The sequence below is a fragment of the Mya arenaria genome, chromosome 8 (assembly GCF_026914265.1).
Source record: "Mya arenaria isolate MELC-2E11 chromosome 8, ASM2691426v1".
In the NCBI taxonomy this organism is placed as follows: domain Eukaryota; kingdom Metazoa; phylum Mollusca; class Bivalvia; order Myida; family Myidae; genus Mya; species Mya arenaria.
In genome coordinates, this window is record NC_069129.1 from 48717164 (window position 1) to 48740389 (window position 23226).

At 35.3% G+C, this 23226-nt stretch overlaps 1 protein-coding gene and 2 long non-coding RNA genes across 3 annotated transcripts; 2 read left to right on the top strand and 1 right to left on the bottom strand.

Annotated features, from left to right (window-relative positions):
- Nucleotides 1–7718: 7718 nt before the first annotated feature.
- Nucleotides 7719–10888, top strand: LOC128242401 (uncharacterized). Its single transcript, XR_008262602.1, has 4 exons — nucleotides 7719–8068; nucleotides 8509–8715; nucleotides 9504–9637; nucleotides 9991–10888. It is a non-coding gene; the product is annotated as an uncharacterized LOC128242401 (long non-coding RNA).
- Nucleotides 10889–11051: 163 nt separating this feature from the next.
- On the bottom strand, nucleotides 11052–14236 carry LOC128242403 (uncharacterized). The gene is made up of 3 exons (XR_008262604.1): nucleotides 14122–14236; nucleotides 12998–13107; nucleotides 11052–12119 (listed from the first exon to the last, which is right to left on the bottom strand). It is a non-coding gene; the product is annotated as an uncharacterized LOC128242403 (long non-coding RNA).
- A 444-nt stretch (nucleotides 14237–14680) lies between these two features.
- LOC128244312 (uncharacterized) lies at nucleotides 14681–22290 on the top strand. Its single transcript, XM_052962327.1, has 7 exons — nucleotides 14681–14814; nucleotides 17578–17692; nucleotides 18504–18633; nucleotides 18685–18753; nucleotides 19667–19784; nucleotides 21325–21398; nucleotides 22205–22290. The coding sequence occupies exons 1-7, from the start codon at nucleotides 14696–14698 to the stop codon at nucleotides 22288–22290; spliced, it is 711 nt and encodes a 236-aa protein (XP_052818287.1). The 5' UTR covers nucleotides 14681–14695.
- The last annotated feature ends 936 nt before the right edge of the window (nucleotides 22291–23226 follow it).

Sequence of the window (23226 nt, forward strand, 5' to 3'; positions counted from 1 at the left end):
ACCAGGTGGCCCTACTATGTAAAATAAATGATTAAAAAAACACATTCATAAAGATAAAGTGAGTGCAACATGAATTCTTATTTGTTATTTCAACTGAAGTTTAACACGAAATCACCAATTTTGCAATATTTAAAGGCCTAAAAAGTGTTTGTAGCTCGTTTTGGCTTTAAGTTTTACTCTCTCTCTCTTCTTTTTTTTTTGGGGGGGGGGGGTGACTCATAAAACAAAAACTAATAAAAAACAACACCATATCGACATAATACTTGGACAGACACCAGATAATGCCATTGTAAGTAAATGAAAAAAAATTCAAAAACTTCCATAAAATTTATATCGATGTGTACAACTTACTGATGTATCACTTACGACACATGCATCTTATTTCGCAGTTTTTGCATATTTTCCAATGCGACATTTATTGGGTGTGTTTACCGCGTAAATCTCAGTAAATTTAAAAATAGCGTCGGTAAATTATCTTAATCGAGTAAAATAATGTAAAATCTGTCACATACTAGCTCGTATTGATAATTCGAGGCTACTACGGTATTTGCGGATTTATGACCATCTAGTGTCTTGTCTCCATAGATTTGAGTTTACAAATAAACATTGGTGGCAATAATTATGTCGACTTATCTAGTTATAACTCGCAAGTCGACAAAAAATGAAGTCGAATTGTTTTCTGTCGACTTGCGAGCTAGAATACGACCTGTCGCAATAATTATGCCGACTTATCTAACTCCCAAGGCGACGTATCTAATTTATAAGTCAACAAGTCGACATAAATACTGTGACATGTCGTGTCCCAGTTCGCAGGTCTACATAAAATATGTCGACAAGACTTTATGGATACATCATAGTATACATGTGCGTATCTATTTTTATATACTGCACCATTTTGACATCATACACGGAATTGAATTATGTTGCTTTTCTCTGAGTCACCATTCATTAAGTAATTTGATCACACGCGTGTTCATTTTAATTACGTGACATAAATTGTTAAACAATATAAACATAGATGTATATACAATAAGATGATAAGTATGAAATTTGAACGAGCTGGACATATAATAGTCTCAATTAAAACAGTAACTATTATTGTTTGTTACATAATTTATATAATAAGTAATGCCAAAACAGACGGAAACGCGTGATGTAAGATATATTATTCCATGCTGAGAGATAATGAATGAATAAAGAGGCATTTAATTAAGTGAAATTCTGGAAACAAGATATGGATAATTAAAAGGCACCTGCCCGTTATCTAGAAACGCAATAACCAAATTGGGTTTTAAACATCGGCTTGATGGATTAATGAGAGCATGTTATGAAAAGCTCGGAGTATTAAAGCTGCACTCTCACAGGTATACATTTTTTTACATTTTTTGTTTGTCTAGGAAAGAGCACATTTTTGCGTAAATATCTACAAACAAATGGTATAAGATTGCTGACAAAAAAATCAGATCGTAGATTTTCATGTTTCAGTTCCAAAATCGATGTTTTATGTCTAAACCCGTTACTAACGGTTAAAGGAAAATGCATAAAACATCGATTTTGGAACTAAATAATAAAAATCTACGATCTATTTTTCTTTGTCAGCAGTCTTATATGACTGGTGTGCATGCATTTTGGCATAAATTGGCGCGTTCCAAGAATAAAATAAAACAGTTGTCAAAAATTTCAATCTGTGAGAGTACAGCTTTAATGATCTGTTTAGAGAGAGAAAATTAAGAAGAGCCCGGAGCGTCAAGTTTTTACCAATACCAGGAAAAGACACGAAAACCCATAAACCAAATCCTTACATTCTTTCTACGAATGAAAAAGACACTTGATAACAAAATGGGGACTTTTATTCTCTTCATTTTAGCGATCTTGCGTGCGAATGTTCCCAACTTGAGCGAGTGTTCGTGTTTATTCTCGATGTTTAATCATGTCATATATTTCTTGTTACAAGTTATTAATAGTTTGTAATTGTCCGCACCCTATCTGCTCCTGCCATATATATTGGCTCAGTATCGATAGAGTGTCGACCTTTCTCGGTTCCCCAGGGTTCCATGCGAGTTCAGCAAGTCTATCTAAGTGATCAATAAACATTGCAGATTTACCTACATGCGCCTCATTATTGAAGCATTGTTCCCATCGAACTCGCCGCAAGGGACTTCGATCAGCCGATACCAATTATTGTGATAATGGGGTCAATTCACAGCAATAAAAGAGGCCAAATATATCACATAAGAGCTTTTTTATTGGTCAGTTATTTTGTACCGACTCAGAAGCGCGGAGGTACCTCGTGAAATCTCTCAATGATCTGTATGTCTGTATTTAAAAAACTATACCGCACGTACACTCCTATACGCACAGGGTACAGAACGTAGATAAGACAGCTATCTATATGCTTATCAAATTTTGTTCTCCCTGAGCCGAATTCTGACCACTGTGCGCAAGAGTGTACAGTGTATACATTATAGACAGATAAAGTGAAGTAAGACTTTAATGATTATGAATGCGTATCGAAATAGCCCTCCATAAGCATTAGAACCTTTTTTCAGGTCATCCTACTGACTTAGAATAAAATCTCATTGGCTGGCTCATAGTAAACGCAAAATCTGGCGCAAGGATCGAGTGTGTATCGAATGATTGACAGTAAGCGAATCTTTAAACATCCGCAGAAAAAGAAATCCCTAATGATTAATGGACACCCATCTGCAATTTCATCGGCTAAGAATGTAGGTTTATGAACATTTAACATAATTCATGATATGCATTCTTATTGTACTGCAATATTTTCACCACACTTACAGAACTCCATACTCCTGTACGTGTTCGTATATCGCTAAATCATATGTAATAAATCGTTAACTTCTCATTTAGTTTGTAACATCCGTTAAATCGATGGGAACTGATGTTAATAATAATTGTTATTCAAAACCAGAAAACAAATACCAGAGGGAACTCTGAAGCTATGGCGGCTTTCAACGCTATTTCCTCCGTCCCTGCAGTTTCGGCGACTGTCTCGGCTCGTTTTGTTTTAATAACGTCTACGTCATCATCGTAGCGGTGGAAACAACGTCAAGTAGAGTTCTACGTAAAGTAAACGACCGAAAAAATCACAGGTAAAATTTTGGCCGTCAATACCTTGATTCTATATTTCGAGTGAAATCGGGGAAGTGTTTTGACCGATATTTCAATGTTTAAAGGTCAAAACAGTGTATTCACATTTTTTTTTATCTTTGAAATACAGTCGAACCTCGTTGGCAATCGGAACACCTCGTCCAGTATCCAACAGGAATTGTCTATCACGAAGCTTGCCGGAGATGGCCGAGTTGCTACGAATGCCTTGTTGGCTCTAACTACCTTTCATATGATACCAAAATAATCAGACATCAAATTTTCACATTATCGTGTATTGGATACCTTTAAAAAACATAGTTTGCGCAGAATCCTTACAAGCTAAATTGTCAGTGGGGGGACCCGGGAGATGGGGCGGGGGACACAACCGTGAAACCGCCTCAACTTTTTTTGACCGCGGTTTTGAAATGACACTGATCGTTGTGACACATTTTAGTTCACGCAATGATCTTTCTACCCCTGCGGTCATTGGATCCTTTTGACTGAATTTGCTCACCCCTGCCATTGCTGGATCCATGTGGGCTGAACTATCTTACCTCTGAGTTCATTAGCTCCGTTCGAGCTGAAATTTCTTACCTCTGAGTTCATTGGATTGAAATATCTTACCTCTGAGATCTCTGGATTGGTTTGGACTGAAATATCTTACCTCTGAGATCTCTGGATTGGTTTGGACTGAAATATCTTACCTCTGAGATCTCTGGATTGGTTTGGACTGAAATATCTTACCTCTGAGATCTCTGGATTGGTTTGGACTGAAATAACTTACCTCTGAGATCTCTGGATTGGTTTGGACTGAAATATCTTACCCCTGAGATCTAAATATAGGTCAAGGTTAAATTGCACGTGCAGAATGATAACCAAATAAATTTATTTTTGTCTCAAATATTACAAAAGCTTTTTGTCAATTATTTAGAATTGTATAAGCATTTAGGTCACACCAAAGTGACGTTTCGTTTGACAGGGTTACACCTACTATTTAGTCATGAATGCATTGACTTTTAAGCGTTTTGGCTTGAAAGTTTCCGTCAAAAATTGACTTATACACTGTCAGTTCACTAGGCACATGTTTGTCATTATTTGAACGACATAAATTAACTTGATCATAGAAAATTTTAAATTCTCGCGGTGATACATGTATCTAAGTTTTTCAGTATTTATGCACCAGTCAATTGAAACCACGGACCCCCCAGGTCCGGGGGTATACCGGGGAAATGGGCCGTGTTTTTACATTTCAGGTGGCCCCGCAGTGCCTAGTGAATGTGGTGGTTTTGTCTTTGCTTTAAATATAGCGGGGAATGTGCCTTACCTAGGGTCCCTGGGGTGCGGGGGCATTTGGTGGGGATTTTACCATCTGTTCGCTCCCGCAGGGCGGGGATTTTAGCCGGGGTTGGCTGGACCGAAAGTCAAAGTCCCCGCTATTCCCCGGACCGGGGGGGGCGTGGTTACAATTGACTGTTGCATTACCACAGACAGTTTAAACATGGAAACTCGGCATTATAATTCTGTGATATCTAACTTTCATCATAGTAACATCATCATCCATGTACCGTCTTTGGTTATAAACAAGGTACTCTCAACTATATATTCTAATTCTATTTGGTACCCAGTGCAAACTGAGTTAGTTGAAGTCTGATAAATATTAATCAACCCATAAGCACTGACAGGGGAAGTAACCGCTTCGTATACTTTTCTGTAATATAATCAAGATTTTTTTATTTCGTGTTATTTATCGTTGGATTCAAACAAAAAAAAAACATGGCGGGCAAAACAAATTGTTGAAAAATCAACACAAACATACAGGACCCGTTTCAAAACCAGACAATTAGTTCATCGTATTGTAATATTTTACTTTTGTTTATTATTTGCTTATAGAAGACTGCCTTTTTCTATTTGTTAAGAATACATTTTTATTTGAAATCTTGTTTTGAAGGGAACAGAACAAGAGAACATCTCAGGCCAAAAAAAAAATAGGTTCGTTTCCGGTCTCCTTCCCAAAAAAAAGAGGGTAGGTAGGTAGGCATTTTTTTTTTTTTTATTTTTTTTTGGGGGGGGGGAAGTGATCTAGAATAGAAGGCGGCTGACTTTTATTCAAAAACAACCATATTAACTGCGTATGAGACAATTTTAAAAGGTACTAAAGCATAAAATGTAAATACAAGTCCATTCATTTATTAAGAACTGTATAATGTGTATTAATTATAATGTATAGATATACATTTTCTAGAATATAAATGCATGTATTGTTGAACATGTTTGTCTGTATGACAGATGTCGAAAAAGAGTGCCTCAGATTTGTCAATTTTTCATATTTACCAATTTCACATTTGTGCTATAATGCTATTCTTATATTTGATAGAATATTAAAATTCTAAAACTCTCCTGAAAACTTTGGGAGAAGTGACTTCTCCCTTCAGTCAATTTAGGGAGAAGTGGGGAGACTTTAAGGAGAAGTGATACTTTCGTAACACGTGATACAAAAACTATGCCATAACACTCACCTCAGTTTATATTCACATTCAAACTGATTGCTATAACTTTATAAAATGTTCATAAAAAATGTATCATTTTTGGCTCAGCAAAAGTGTATGTGTCAATGTCACATAGTTCATCTCCAAATAGCATCTAAAAATGAAACAAAAACCAAGACAGCTAAGGATTTGAAACAATCAAAATGAATAATAAATGACCTGTCAATATAGTAGGGGGACGAATCTTATTTTGGTACGTTCGGGATAGGGTACGAATGTCACATTCAGCTATGCTGTTATTTACTTGTCTCTGGCTAAATAATATGCTGACATTTAAGAACCAAATGACATTTAAATCATTGTCCTTGATGAAAACTTTACCAATACATAATGGGAGGTTGAGAAATAAACTCGGAAAATTGTTCTGACAAAATGGCGATCTCGCCGATATTTTTGACATCGTAAACAGGAGAAAAATACTGTAAGTATTAAAACTCTACATAAAGCAAAAAAAATAATATGTTTTTGTGTTTACAAATCAATTTTTATCATGAACATTTCACGAAAACCAATTAAATATTTGGTGATACGTCATGTTTTTGATTTTCTTAGCGCCACCTTGCCGATGGCCCGAGATGGCTATGACCGTCTGCTTCAAAAACATCAATGTTTAAAATGTCTGGCATTGTTTGTTCAATACATATAACAATTACTTTTTAACTTCATCAATGCTTGACACGATTTTTCATAATTATGTCGCCTTTTCTATCTCATTTTAATGAACGTATATCATATTATCAGGTTCTTCTCAATGTACATTCTGATTGGTTAACTTTCAATAGCTCCGCCTACCGGCGATGTTTTGGTAATTGGATGACACGGCCCAATTATCGGATTAGGGGATTACCCTATGGCTAATTGCGATGTTTTGACTAATGGGACAGTGGCCAAATACTCGCTGATTGACAGATTTACAATGTGTTAAAATTTCGGCGAGGTCAATGTCGCTTTGATGACACAAATGGGCGATTTATTTGTTTTATTTATCATCAAAGGCGGCTCTGTCAATGAAAAGGGCACAGCGGGGCGTTTGAAAAGGCAGCAGGGCGCCATAAAAGGGCAGCGGGGCGCCCCGCCACGCTAATTATGCTTAGCTGGAGCACTGTCAGACCAAAGATAAGAAAATTAACGGAAAGAAAGTACCGAAAAGTACTAAATATGCGCCCAGTTAACTTTTACACCAATAAAAAGTATAGGGTCGGCGCGGAAATAAGAGGGTCGGTCGGGCGACCGGAAACAGACCTATTTTTTTTTTTGGCCTCAGTCATCTGTCAAAAATACTGATCGTGTGTTGGTAATACATTTTATTTGAATATTACTTGAATACACCATTTCACAAGAAAAGTCACAAGTTAATATGAATGTGTGTACGATATGTAGTAATAAGGGACTCTGTATTTTCTGTTTTGCGAATGTCATGAAATAAAAAAAAAAATTTGGAAGCTGAATTTGATGTGAATCACTGATCAGTGATGAGTCTGATGTTATACGAGTACTGTTGTTGTTTTTTGAGCGTCCAAGGTAACATTCCGTTACCGCCTCATTATATTTAAGCTTATCTATATAACTTTTATTCCCACAATCACATTATACAGTTCTTAAAAGATGATAAATCAAAATGTTCAAAGGTATACCATTTTTAAAAGAAGTTTGGTAGTAGCTTGTACAAAATTGAGAAAGTCATAGAGCTCTATCAACTTCAACTTTGGGAGAAAAACTTTCAAAATTGATGGCAAGGAACTTCAATCTTCCACTTTCAAATTCATAATTGAAGCCCTGGACATTACTAGTTTGGGTCACCTACACTATTCACTAATTTCTTTTTGTGAAAGTGACTAAAAATATTTCAAATCAAATTTTAAATAGCAATTAAATATTCCAAGTGAATATGTAGTGCACCAGTCAATTGTAACCCCCCCCCCCCCAAGTCCGGGCGGATAGCCAGGGAAGAGCCGTATTTTTACTTTCAATGTGGTCCCGCAGGGCCGGGTGACCGCGGTGGTTTTGTCATAGCGCCAAATTTAGCGGAGATTAGGCCTTATATAGAGTCCTGGGCCCCGTTTTACTAACAGTTCGTAAGTTGTGCGTAAGTTTTTACGTACATTTTCAACTTACGTAAATAATACGAATTGCGTACGTGCGTTTTACTAAAATTTCGTAAGTGTAAATATTTGCGTAGGAATAAATAATGCGTAACTCTCCGATTGGAGGTAGAAATCTCTCTTGGCGCGCACCTGTCAAAAAGATAAACAATGGCGACGCCGCAAAAGTTTAAAAGGAAAGAGAATTGGTCCAGAGCAGAGCATGAAATGCTGAGGTATTCATTCCTTGATGAAAGCCATGCCATTGAAAGCAAGTCCAACCATTACTCATGTCGATGAAGAAAAATCGTGGAAGAGGAATGAAAAGAGGTGGGGTATTTTTTTTAAATATTGTTTTGGAACTTTGACTATGACGGATGACGACAATCAGCTACTATGTTACAGTTTTATACTGATTTTTTATATAAGTATAGATGTTTTATTCAAATATTGTAACGATTTGTTTCACAAAGGTATCCATATATGTTAATTTGTAAGTTACACATGTATTTGTATAGCTAAAGAACTTCAGCGAACACGTTATATATTACATTTTTGGACGTGTGTTGTAAACATCAAACAAATAAATATCAACATTAAAGTTATGGAAGCCAGAACTAGTATTTTAAGTGTCAGCCGTCGGGCACACACTCTTTCTCTCACAATTTATTGTTAGTATGTTTTGATCATAGCACCCGCCCGTCCCTGATATCCTCTAGTCTAAGAAGCTTTAGTAATAAAATTTAAAGAAAAAAATATTTGACTTTCAGACTGAATGCCCAGGGTGTCTGCATTAGAACTCTTGATGAGTTTAATAAGAAATTAACCAACATCAAGATGGACGTGAAGAGGAGGCGTCAGATGGCAGCGCTGACAGGTGGTGTGACTCCGTATCTGTTCTGATACATAGAAGGGCCACTTCTGGCCTATATATCTACGGGGTGACTCCTCCAAAGTTCAATGAGCAGGAGGAGAAGGTAAATTATTACTTATTTGCAACTTATCTTTCATCTTTAATTATTTCAGGAATCTTACAATTATAGTTAAAATCACGTTAAAGTTATTGTTTTGTTAATACATATTTAAAGCTGCGCTCTCACAAATTGAGCGTTTTGACAACTGTTCTATTTTATTGTCTTGAAACGAGCCAATTTTTGCGAAAATCCTTATAAACCAGTTATATAAGACAGCTGACAAAATATTAGATCTCAGATTTTAATAAATAAGTTCCAAAATTGATGTTTTATGCATTTTTCATTAACTGTTACTAACGGTCTAAGCCATAAAATATTAATTTTCGGAAAAATGAAAATCTACGATCTGATTTTTTTGTCAGCAATCTTCTATCATTGGTTTACATATATCTATGCAAAACATTGCCCTTTCCAAGACAAAAAATAAAAAAAAGTTGCAAAAATGGTAAATCTGTGAGAGTGCAGCTTTAAAATTCCATTACAAGATGCTTTTTTGGAAATTTTGGTAAAATTGTTTTACAGATGATTCAGCTGATTGGTGATTAAGCCATAGTTTTTTTTTCTGGGGTTGACACCTTTACTTAAAATAGTAAGATTTCTTACCTGCCTCAAATGAATATCATGGATGTATCGGTCAATATTTTTTTAATAAAGGTGTTATTAAATTTGAATAAAAATGAGCATATAATGATGTTATTCTAAAAGAATTGGTGATTCTCAGGTCATTTATATGTATATTTTTTATTTTAAATAACACTTATGTATTTATATGTGAATATATTTTACTGCAGAAACAAGTCCATCATCTTTGGTGCTGCACCATACTGCCAAAACAGCTACATGTTCATCGTTTGCAGTTATGTCAATTTACCTCCAACATAGTGTTTCCTGCAATGTCCCAGGGGGCTGCCATGATTCCAAAAAGGTAGAACACAAAATATGACTAAGTAAACATACAAACTTGAGACAGACTGTGTTATGGCAGTGTCTTCATGCCAAAAGAGTCATGCAATGGATACAAAAGGTTAAACAGTTACTATCAAAACCCCAAAACTGTGAAAAATATATATTAAAATGAAACTTTAAGCCACACCAAAGTGGTCACTGGAGCAAGTACTCAGATTTTTGTACATGCTATTAAGATATTTATGCATAAAATTATAGGTCAGACAGTACCTTTCTGTCTAAATATTTTTACATTTGAAATTCTTTTTTTAAAGACTAAGTAAGACTTTGAAAAAAAGTACTTATATAAATGGGTGTATTTTTATATTTCAGTACAACACCAACTGCAGCAAAAGTGACAAGAGTTTCCAAGATTCCATCTACAAGCAACTTGAAAAGACTTCTTAAATGCCAGAGTGAGCTCTATGAGCAAATATTACATCAACAAAAACTGACAATTGACTGTCTCCTTTATTACAATTTATTTCATGAATGATAACTTAAATAAAATGTGACTCAGCAACTGTTTTAAATCAACAAACATTCTAACATAAACCTTTGAAGTCTTATAGTAGAATCATATACCTGGAAGTCTTTGATTATTTTATCTACTTAAAAAACTCACAATCCACTTAAATATTGCTGACACTTGAAGCTTTTCATATTTTATTCACTATTGCATTTAATAAATCTTTATTTACCTGTCAACCTATTCATATTCAAGTAATCTAATATTAAAATACATATGGAAAAGCACTTTCATTTAAAGTGACATCTATCAAACATTGTAATCACAAAAAAGGGGCTCATAATCATACATTTTATGATATGGTATTTTTTTACCAATAGCTGAATGTGTAAATTGGTTATTGTTTAGAGAGATAATATGTCAATTTATTTGTTTTGTAAATGTGTTTTTAAATTGTTATTTATACTGTCAACACTATTTTAACATATTTATGATTGTCAGCCTTCATGTACTGTTTTGTTCATTGTTATAATCATCTTCTCCATAAGTAATGTCAGTGATTATCAAAATGATACCGCATCAAATTCATGTATAATCATTTTTAAAGGGACTTGTTCATGTTTTATATGGTTAGACATTGATTTTTTTATTTCCTATGAAATGTGAACAAAATGCTTGTAGCAATGATAAAACACTACAAAAGTTTAAATAAGCTCAGAAAATATGGCATAAAATGCTTTATTTTGCCAAAGTCAGGCTATTCAAAATTAAATCATTTTAGGCTTAGATTTACTATTAAAATGTTGTTCATATGATTATAGCAGTTGCTTTTTGGTCTTTCTTCATAAAAGTTGGTAAAATAATTCAATTTCAACAATTTGAAAATAAATAATCTATTAACAGTCCCTTTCTGATAATGATTGCTACTATTGTGTTGTTGTTTTTCAAGTTAAACTTGATGTAAAATGTCAATTTTAAATTCACACAAATAAAGTTTTCACTTATTTCACAGATAGATATGTTTTACCTTTGTCTTTTCACTTTGTTGAAATAATAATAATGATACATCTATGGAATTCAAATATTAGCACAAACACTTCATGTTATTGAGATATTGAGATGCACACTTTCCATTTTGTATTGAATAATTAATAAAATCCCTAGAATGACATTTTATTCCTCTTGATTGCTTTTACTTCAATACATACTGCAAAAATGGTGCCACCAACAATGCAAAAAAAACTAAGTGCAATAACTACCCTTGACAGTATTATGAGTTTTTGTTGTTTACCATTATACAGAGGAACATGACCTGCCTACAAACTATGAGATCTTGGATTCAATCCAAAACTACTTTTGTGATTTTCCACATCAACACTCAGTAATGTTGATTTGGGAAACAAGACAGTTTATAAAACAAACATATACCCTATGTCAATAAGTATTTTACTGTATATAAACATATCAAATTAATACATTCACAAGTGGGCAAGAAATCAGAACAAAAATCACATTACATAAATACCGTAAGAGAAACATCATTCAACAGATTACAAAATCAAAGTATTTTTTAAGTTAACAATGTTTAAAAAATAACCTCAAATGTCTATTCATTACAATTTAAACGGTTGAAATTGTTCAAAATAACTATAAAAGAAAAAATAACAGTTTTTAATAACCAAAAGTTCATTAAAAATGGAATGGTAAGCATTTTGACACTTGTGAAGACAAAAATAACAATAAATGTTTAAATAACAATAAATGTTTTGGATGACTAACTACCACATCCAGGGTATTTATATTGAAATCTGGCAATGAGGGCTGCTCTTGCCCTCTGGTCATTGGGGTCAACTAGCCACAAGTGTGGTGGTGCATTTCCTGGTGCAACTTGAATCTGTCCATCAAACTGCACCCCTCCATCAATGCACAATAATGTTGTGCAGCAAACTTCTCTGGGGTGATCTGCAAAAATCCTCCTGTTTTATGAAGGCATCTGATTAAAAATAAATGATTTTGTTTAAATATAGAAAAAATGTTCATTGGAAAATAACATATAACAGATGAAATGCCTTATGGCTTTCTATAATATGCTTCCAGGTGAGAAGACTTTTATCAAAGAAATATATTTTTATAGGATATTTTACTATTTGGATGTTTATAACACAATTCCACTACATTACATAAGAATTAAAACTATTGGTACAAAATTTCAAGTGAGCAGTAAAATTATAATATTCAACAGACTTGCTAACTAGCTTTCCATTATGATTAAGTTACATTGAACAGGAATGGTTTATAAAAAAACCTGTTGAACATAGAAATAGCCTGCTTGACTATTCCACAAGTTTTAATGTAATTCATTGAAAGACTGTATGTCAACTTTTAACTGAAAAAGGTGATTTAATTCATTTCATGAATAAGAATGTTCCTAATTGTCTAAATTGGCTTTGCTTTTATAGGTATAAAATCTATTTAGTAAGCCTGTCATAAAGTTGAATACATTACTGAAAAAAGACAATGGAATGTGCACATTAACATTGTCATTGTTGCTCACAAAACAGTATCCACAACTTCAAAGTGGAACCCATCCAGGCTATTTATATTAACTTAAATTATTAGTTTCTATGAAATATTTATGATTAACAATTACACTGCCCATGCTTAGAGCCTATTTTTTCTTGATGAGAAAGAACATAATTAGTAGGAAAATGTATATGAATTTTCAAGATCCAATATCACATATTGGATTTAATTATATATATTTCAAATGTATGTTAAAAAAAAGTTTGATACATCTTTAAAATTTCATTTTCATGCAACACCAAATAAATTATTGAAATCATTAAATGATCAGCATGAAGTTTTACTTACTTGCCAAACAGATAGTATCATACACATACAGAGCTTCTGGAGACGCCATAAACAAGTCCACCCTCACTTTAGAATTCCCCTTTCGCCAACAACTGCGGTGTTATGAGGAGCTTCCGGTACAACAAAGAACAAAACAATTTAATATAATATAACACTTCTTTTTGAAACATACATATATAAAATGAAGGTAATATGTGGGTACCGGTAACATGTATATATCAAAATTTTGAACTAGACATACAGCACTGAAAAAACAACAAGTTTTATGCTTATCGATAGCTTACCCGATAACCACATTAAATTTTAGCCAAATGACATCATACTGAGAACTAAACTAAATGACATCGTTGCGTTTCCTTCCCGGCATTAAATGTTTGTATTAATGTATCATTGTATGCATTTTTAAAATAAAACGGTAGATTTTGAAATGAAAGGAGAATATGAGGTTGATTACAGAAGAGTTTGGAAGTAATCAAGGCAACAACGATTGTGTTGCAACAAAGTTTTTGGAAGAAAAGCGCAACAATAAGCGAAAACCCTACCTGAGTGACTCTATTTGTATCAATTACCGGTAAAATGATGTTTACCTAGATGTGCCATTGCGGCAAGAGCCAAGACTACAATATTTCCAGTACACAGCACATTTCAGTTTGTAGATTATAAGTTGCAAATAAATGAATGTCATGCAATATCACATATTGGGATTAAATGACACCCAAAAGAAATAAAGCACAAACACTATTACAAACAACTTTTTTTAAATCTCAGACACTCGTTTCCTTCATCCGGATAGAGAGAATATTCGGATAAAAATTTAAATTTCACATTACAGTACGTTGATAAAAACAATCCACAGTCTTTCAAAACACGTTTAAACCATGATTTAATATCTACGATGTGCTCCTCCGATGCCTTTGTTTTCAAATCAGTTGGAAAAGCAAGTTATGTGAAAGTTTGTAAAACAACAGTTTCAAGCGTTGACACATCCAAGGTGAAGGTCAGATCTGAGAAAGGGAGGCTATCATGAAAGAACTTAATGCTATAGAAACGAGCTATAGAAATGAGCTATTGAAACGCTTACTGTACCATCAGATTTTATCTCATCAAATATAAACATTTTTTACCTTTGTCATCACTGGAGTGGCATGAATTCGCATGGTTTTTGGTTTAATGTCGTCTTCAATGAGGTCGTGCAAATCATTTATTGGCTGCCTGGATAATCTGTACTTTAGTTTTACCTCACTACTGTATCGTTCAAATTATTAACAAATCTACTCTATCGCGAAAATTACGGGGTTGTCGACGTCGGGGAACTCATCCGTCGGCCATATTTACGCTTTTCATAACAAACTTACGGATGCGTTTTTTTAACGTAGTTTTACGCAAAAACTTACGTGCATACGTACGTACGAACTATTTAGTAAAACGCAGTTACGCTAAAAAATTGTGCGTACGCAAAAACTTACGGAAATATTGGAGTTACGCTTACGTAAGTCCGTTAGTAAAACGGGGCCCTGGGGTGCGGGGGCATTTGGCCAGGGATTAACCATCAGTTCGTCCCTGCAGGGCAGGGATTTTACCCCGGGTTGGTTAGACCCAAAGTCAAAGTCCCGGCTATTCTCCGGACCTGGGGGAGCCGTGGTTACAGTTGACTGGTGCATAGTTTGAGAAATTTCAACTCAGTTACCTTAGCTGAAGATGTCAAACAAGAGACAAAGCATCGCTCAAACTCCCAGGACTGCTATAGGGGAATACCTAGATGCCTCAAGGACCCATTCACAGAAAGTCATCAGAAACAGACATGAAGGTCTTATAAGGTATAGAAACATTTTCAAGGTGAAAATATTACTGATCAATCAAAGAAGCTAGGTATTTAAAAATAAGTCAATAATGATAATGAATAACAATCAACAAATTATGCTTGAGATCAATATTTGAGCTCAATTTAATTCTGATTTCTCTGGAAATATGGTCACTTTAGTTTACTGGTGCCACAGAGTAAATTTTTATCAAGGTTATGTGTGAAAAAATGGACAAAAACACACATTTGAAATGTCCCTTATAACATCTTAGAACTAATCACTATTCCAGTGATATTGTCCTCAAACTGGTACAACTGATACAACACAACAGGAAAAACTTCTATTTTTTAAGTGTTTGCATTGAATATAAACTTTACGTGTTTATAAGAATAACATTGTTTTTACATTCCGGCAAATATTATTTGATCATATAAATTAGATGTTAATTAGTCGCACTAATTATATTGATTTACTGCATTTAATGTTGTCACTAATACTCTGTATCCAATTTAATTTTTTAACTTCAAATTTTTATGTTTCACACTAATTTGTAAACTCAAATGTTATTAAGTTATTTCCTCATATATATTTATATATATGTCAATCTAATACCTAATGCAGATATCAAAATAAGAAACTCACATCAAAACCTTAGATCATTATTTACAACATATGAGCCAACTGTTACTATATGACCATTTGATTTCATAACGGTTACGAATTGATTAACACAATGGTTACGAAATGACCAACATTGAGCAGTTACGAAATGGAAAAGTTACGAAATGGCCATAATTCAATTGGTAAGCTTGTTCTTTTTATGCCCCCGAAGGTGGGCATATTAAAATCGCACCGTCAGTCCGTCCGTCCCGCTCTGTAACTTTCCCTTGTATGGACAGATTTTAAAATAACTTGCCACATGTGTTCCACATACCAAGACGACGTGTGGCGTGCAAGACTGTGTCCCTACCTCAAAGGTCAAGGTCACACTTAGTGTTTATTCACAATGGAGTGGTGCATATAACGACATAGAGTATAGGTGGTCGTGTCCGCGCTGTAACTTTCCCTTGTATGGACAGATTTTAAAATAACTTGCTACATGTGTTCCACATACCAAGACGACGTGTCGCTTGCAAGACCCGTGTCCCTACCTCAAAGGTCAAGGTCACACTTAGTGTTTATTCACAATGGAGTGCTGCATATAAGGACATAGAGTATAGGTTGTCGTGTCCGGGCTGTAACTTTCCCTTGAATGGACAGATTTTAAAATAACTTGCCAAATGTGTTCCACATACCAAGACAACGTGTCGCGTGCAAAACCCGTGTCCCTACCTCAAAGGTCAAGGTCACACTTAGTGTTTATTCACAATGGAGTGCTGCATATAAGGACATTGGGTATAGGTTGTCGTGTTCGGGCTGTAACTTTCTCTTGTATGGACAGATTTTAAAATCACTTGCCACATGTGTTCCACATACCGAGACGACGTGTCGCGTGCAAGACCCGTGTCCCTACCTTAAAGGTCAAGGTCACACTTAGTGTTTATTCACAATGGAGTGCTGCATATAAGGACATAGGGTATAGGTTGTCGTGTCCGGGCTGTAACTTTCCCTTGTATGGACAGATTTTAAAATAACTTGCCAAATGTGTTCCACATACCAAGACGACGTGTCGCGTGCAAAACCCGTGTCCCTACCTCAAAGGTCAAGGTCACACTTAGTGTTTATTTACAATGGAGTGCTGCATATAAGGACATAAAATATAGGTTGTCGTGTCCGGGCTGTAACTTTCCCTTGTATGTACAGATTTTAAAATAACTTGCCATATGTGTTCCACATACCGAGACGACGTGTCGCGTGCAAGACCCGTGTCCCTACCTCAAATGTCAAGGTCACACTTAGTGTTATTCACAATGGAGTGCTGCATATAAGGACATAGAGTATAGGTTGTCATGTCCGGGCAGTAACTTTCCCTTGTATGGACAGATTTTAAGATAACTTGCCACATGTGTTTCACATACCAAGACGACGTGTCGCGTGCAAGACCCGTGTCCCTACCTCAAAGGTCAAGGTCACACTTAGTGTTTTTTCACAATGGAGTGCTGCATACAAGGACATAGGGTATAGGTTGTCGTGTCCGGGCTGTAACTTTCTCTTGTATGGACAGATTTTAAAATAACTTGCTACATGTGTTCCACATACGAAGACAACGTGTCGTGTGCAAGACCCATGTCCCTACCTCTAAGGTGAAAGATACACTAAGTGTTTATTCACAAGGGAATTCTGAATATAAGGACATAACAGTGTAGGTTGTCAAGTATGGGTGGTATTTTTTATGTTCAAAGGCAATTTAAAATAACTTGCCATATGTATTTGACACGTAAAGGCAAGATCAACTTTTCATACGTACTGACCTTGTTCTTGGGTCAATGTCACATTCAGGGGCATTCGTCACATATTTTACAGCTCTTGTTTAATATTTATAAACAATCGCAAAAATGCTTGTTTTATTAAAACTATTGCATAATTTTATTTTGACAATACAATTCGATTTGGTCAATGTGCATATTACTGCACTACCAACGGGGGAAGCAAATCTTGTATTATAAAAGATGTCCCAAGTTGTCTGTACAGAGTGAAATGAGAAAGGGTTATCATTTTACTCGCGCCAGAGTGAAATTATCAAGTTATCAATCACTAATATTTTTCACTCTTTCACCGGTATGCATGAAATAAATTGTCCTCAAACTTGTACAACTGATATAGTGGTAATGATTTCAGGACCCCTGAGCCTTTGCCAAGGCCGAGGCATGCTCGAGTGTCTAGCCTGCGTGGTGAAAGACGACGGACGTCCCTGTCTACAAGTGTCGACGTTGAGGACACTCCAAGACATCTGGTCTGTGAAAATATTAATTTTGTTTCAAGCTCGGTGTATTCTCTTTTTACATGAATGTCATTATAACATTCAGCCTTGAGGTACGGCAAAACAACCTGTATTAAAGGATCATGTTAATTTTTGTAGGACCAACTAGTATTTTAGTCCTACTTTTGTTGAACATTTTAAATAATCTTAGTAAACAGATACAGTTGACTCGTTTACAAAAATATACAGATTGGAGGACTATATTTAAAACTTTTTTGATCAGTTTGTGTTTTAGATATTGTATCTAGCAGTGGTCAAAATTAGCACAAGCCCTGCACTGGTAAAATGTCTTCCGGGCTTGCTCAAATTCTGAATTTTATATAGCAGGGCTTGTTTAAAATTGATGCCAAGCAATAGTATAAGAATTCGGGTTTGTTCATCCAAAAGTCAAATTTCAATGACTGTATATAGCTTCACTTGTTTTGTAACATTTGAGATAAATTTACTTCCATTTTACATACAGAAGGTACTTTTTTATAATCTTTTGTTTTGATCAATTCTCGAAATTTGATTACAAACTCAAACAAACTTTACATATTTGGTATTTAAAACCAACAATGTAAATGTAATATTACTTCAAATAAGCACATGTTCTAACATTTTCTATGTAATTCAAAATGCTTTAACTGTTCACTGCCCGAAACAATGTGCCCTTTTGTCCCTTTTCTGTATCTTCCTGACCTTGTTAAAACCTGGCTAAAACCCTATAGCAAAATATTTATTGTCCTGATAAGTCCTGTTAATTTTCATGTAAAAGTAAAAACTGGAGTTTTCTGTGTTGTAGATTGAGGGTTTTCTCCAAGAGGAGCACAGTACAGCCCCCCTGGTGAGGGTCCAACGCCGTACCTCCCAGACTGGTGTGTCGACCAGTCAGCCTCCCCGTCTAGATGTTGGTTCACCGAGGGTTGGGTCCCGCCCAGGAGCGAGGAGGTCTATTCGGAGGTCTGGGTCTGGGTGGGAAGAAGGTGCCAACATGTCCATGGGTTTTGATAATGACACCCCGAGGACACTGCTTCAGAATTTCATGAGAAACAGTAAGTTTTTGTTATGGTGAATTAACTTAAGGTCATTGGTTTGAAAGGCATAGAGAAGTATTAAGTACATGTATTAGATGTACCGGTAATACTATAACTGTATCGTTAGCGTTTTTAAAACATTGCAAAGGTATTATTATGGGTTCATCTGTTAATTTCTTAGCAATTGGCAACTGATATACAAAAAACTATTACTTGTGATGTTTCAATGATAGATTATGATCAAATGTTGATTGTTTTGGCCGGTAATCTGTGACAATCAGTTGTATTTTGTCAAAATCTATCAGCAATTCAAGCGGCATGTTATTTGTCTTCTTTCTCTTGTTATTTGTGTTTGGTTAATTTCCACCAATTTTCTCCTTTGAGGTAATTTACACATGAACACTGTAGGATAAGCGAGCAAATGACCTAGAAGCACTAGCATGCTTCATGGAATTTGCTCGTGTGCCATACTGCGTCCTTAAATAACTGACAATGGTATCTGTGCTAATTGGCATAATGTCTAACTGTAGCAAGTATAATAAAAATGCTTGACGTACATTACAAATAGCATAAGATTGGTGCGTAGGGAATATGCAGACAATTAAGAAACACAGTTGTTGTTTTTTTAAAATAATGAAAATCCACGAATTTTAATGAAAATCCACGAATTTAAGTACCATTGGAATTGTCCTTGTTTGAAGAACGGCAAATTTTCATGGCCATGTATATAAATGATTTCACAGTAATTGATATTCAGATATTGTGGATTATATTATTGCAAAAGAAGCATGCTTTTTTAAGAGTTTTGCCCTTTGATTATTATTATACTTATTTGTTTTTCATAACTCATATGTTTTTGAGGTTTTGACTTCGAAACGCATACACAAAATGGAACAAATATTAATTAGTTTGCATACGTATGTGTTTGCAGCTTCATCGTCTATGGAAACACCCCAGCTGTTAAGAAAGGATGTGTCACAAGAACGTTCATCTGGCCCGAGCTCTCCCGACATACAGCCCCTCGTCAATGATACATACCACACACCAAGGTTGGCTTAACCTTTGAAATTTATCAGTATTTAGGGTTGTAGCTGAAGGGTTATGCAAGGGTGCTGCACCGATTCTTTTTCCGTATCACACTTCTGCCCTCATGGAGACCAACATGGGCACCCTTCTGCCTTCATAGAATTAAATGCTCGAGATTGTCCAATGTTTTGTATGTATTGTCTAAAACTTATGATTAGATTATAAATACAGACACACATATCAATATTTGGCAGTTGAAACCTAATATTGATTTACTGTAAACACAATTTCTAACAATTTCTGCCAAATTCATTGTGTTAAAGTTCTTCATAGCCCGATTCAGTGTACCCTTTTAACCTTAGTACCCTGTCCCTTTTCTGCAGCATCTTGTCCTTTGGAAATCCTTGCTAAAACTCAGGGCCCAATTTCTCGAAACTTCTTAAATCCATTATAACAGGATTAAACTAAGCTGGTTATTTTTGTTTTTCAATAATTTGCGTTAAATTAACTTCTTGAAGAACTTTTATACTTAATATAAAATTTTTTTTTATGATTATCACAATAAACCATTTTCATATCATAAAAGTTCAATTTAAGTATGTATTTTAGCTAATTAAAATAAGCTACTTAAGCCTGTTTAGCTTTAGAAGTTTCGAGAAATCAGGGCCTGGTAATTAATACTTTGTAAGTGTACTTGTCAAGTTGTGCTATTTCATGGGGTTTATTTATAAGGATATCAACTGAAATTTTGAAGTTTAGTGTTAGATAGGTGATCTGAAATGGTCCGCATGGCACAATTTTTACATGACATTTTTAGTTTTCCCACAATCCAGGGCAAGTCAGAAATATATGTTTTGTTTTCAAGGTAAGGGAATTATTTTAATTGGTCAGAGAAATTTGGGAATTTGGCAAAAGTCATGGAAAAGACGGGGAAATTAAGAATCGAGATCGAGGGCCGTGGAAACAATTGGTAGAATAACAGATAAAAGGAAATAAGCCTGAGACAGTTTCATCCTTTCTGGTTAATCAAAATACATGTACTTTAACAAATCTTTTATTGACACTATTTATTATATTGTTCATCCCATTCTAAGGTTATTGTCCATCTCCCAATTATGAACCTATTAGCACCAATAGTTTGGTCTGGGAAAATCAGGATTTGGTCTGGGAAAATCGGGATTTGGTCTGGGAAAAGTCAGGGATTTTATTATTTGTGGGAACCCTGATTTTGGATTTTGTTTCTATGAACAGAACAATGTATTACAAAGGAACATAACCAGAAAAAAAACTGGACCTTTTCTAGGTATATGTGTGAAGGTGTCAGTTTGTCTGGCCCCATTTTTCATGCAAAACTCCAAAATTGGACTAGTAACTTAAAACAAAACAAAATTTTAAATCCTTTAAGATAATATTGTGATGAATTTCTAAAATATTGTTTCAATCATTTCATAGACTCTAGAAAAAAACCTGAACCCAAATGTGCTATGAGATAACTAATTCAACTAATTCAAAAACTATGAACTCCACCTGGCATATATTTCAACATAAGTCATTCTATTTCAGCCCATTTCGTGAGAGCTCAGAAGGTTCAATGATAAGCAGGTCGTCTCGGAGAGGAAGGACACCTCACAGGACAGGTAAGTTCTACAAGATCAGCTCTTCAGGATTTTTGTAGAAATAGTTGAGGCAATTTCCTTGCTGCAAACATTTGAGTTTAGCATAAATGTTGACCTGTTTCCACTTCTCTGTCTATGATAATAAATTTTAAAACGATTTACTTGAGACTTATTACACATATTCAGCAGGGATGCCAATTCTTTTCATGCTGATTTCTTCTTTTATGTATGGTGTGTGTTGGGGATATTCCTATTTCATACTAATTTCCTCTTGTTTTACAAAATGTGTGTTGGCATCCCTGATATTGCCAATGAAAATATGCTCGGAGTGAATGAGGCCTGGCCAGCTTTGTATGGTACTCTTTTATGGTACCCAATTTATAGGCATTATTGGCATATATCTTGATACGTGAACTCAATCTCTGCTTTTATCTATATATATGCTCTTCGATTTATTGTGTTCCTTTACTAGGCCATGCATTTTTTTTTAAGGCACATTCAGTCCGGCTGTAATAGTATTGAAGAAATTTCTGTTGGCAATTGTTAAAAATGGATGTTGGCATCTGCTTGTTTTACTCACTTAATGGTTTACAAGAGGAAGGAAAGCTAGCTTGGTGTTTAGTTCTATGATCTTAATACATTTACTTCGATCTCAATCTATAATGTTTTTTTGCGATCTGTCTAAAACATTTGATGCAGGCATGATGCATAACTGGCAGCCTCCTTTACCAGCTTCTGCATATGCTTTCTGGTCAGATCTTCTGATCTGGATTGCATAAAGATGAAGGATACTCAAATTCACAAAGTCTCGTTTTCTGATGTTGCAGGAAAATTCAACATCACCGCCCAAGAGCAGAATTCTTCCCTGGTGATTCCAGCCACCAACCCTAACGACTACACAGTACCGAGGTGAGATACTTTGAAAGTTAAGGCAGAGTATTTCAGCAACTTATGGGCTCAGCCATTTTTAAAAGCTAAAATAGTTTTGATATCAACCAAGTTTATTTCAGACTTGACATAAAAGCAAATCAAGAATTAAGGGAATACTGTTTTCTTGACTATCCATACATTATGGTATTTATAAGGTATGTCACCAAAATTGTTATACAGCTGAGTAACCCTGTGGCATATTGTTGCAGCCCGTTCCGGTCAACCTCGGATTCAGAAGATGAGGAGGTGATACCAGACTCTCAGGCCGTACACAGTCAGACAGCCCGCAGTAGGAGGAGAGGTAAATAAGGGGGTGTTTTTTTATATTTTGATTTTAAGGGGTCATTTTCTGGCTTAGGAAATGAAGAAACGATACCAGACTCCCAGGCCATATACAATCAGACAGCCCAGAGTAAAAGAATATGTAAATAGGGGGTGGGGGTGCTCTTTGGTTTTGAGTTTGAGACTGTCTATGGGGTCATTGTCAGGCTAGGGTGATCAAGAAGTAACAGCAGACTCCCTAACTGTTCACAGTCAGACAGCCAGCAGTAGAAGGAGAGGTAAATAAGGGGGTGGGGGTGGGGGGTGCTCTTTGGTTATAAGCAGTCATTGTACGGTTTGGGAAATGAAGAAGTGATACAACACTTCCAGGCCCATACACAATCAGACGGCCCAGAGTAAATGGATAGGTAAATAGGGGGTAGAGCTGCTCTTTGGTTTAGGGTTAATATAAAAAATGCGCTAACACATCATTGCATCCTAATGATGAATGGCATATCTTCAGATATACTTAACAGAGTAGATGCTAGTACTTGAGAAATATTTTAACTATGATGCATGTATACATGTATCGCTATGGTTTTAGGCAGCTTCAACTTGACGGTACCAGAGAGCATGCTTGAACATCTGAGGTTACAGA

Bases quoted from the DNA above. Each gene is read 5' to 3' on its own strand.
- LOC128244312 (XM_052962327.1), top strand. From the start codon at position 14,696: ATGTCAAACAAGAGACAAAGCATCGCTCAAACTCCCAGGACTGCTATA. The intron at 17,693-18,503 runs GTCTGTGAAAAT...TCTGTGTTGTAG, and splicing joins AGGACACTCCAAGACATCTG to ATTGAGGGTTTTCTCCAAGA. The intron at 21,399-22,204 runs GTAAGTTCTACA...CTGATGTTGCAG, and splicing joins AAGGACACCTCACAGGACAG to GAAAATTCAACATCACCGCC.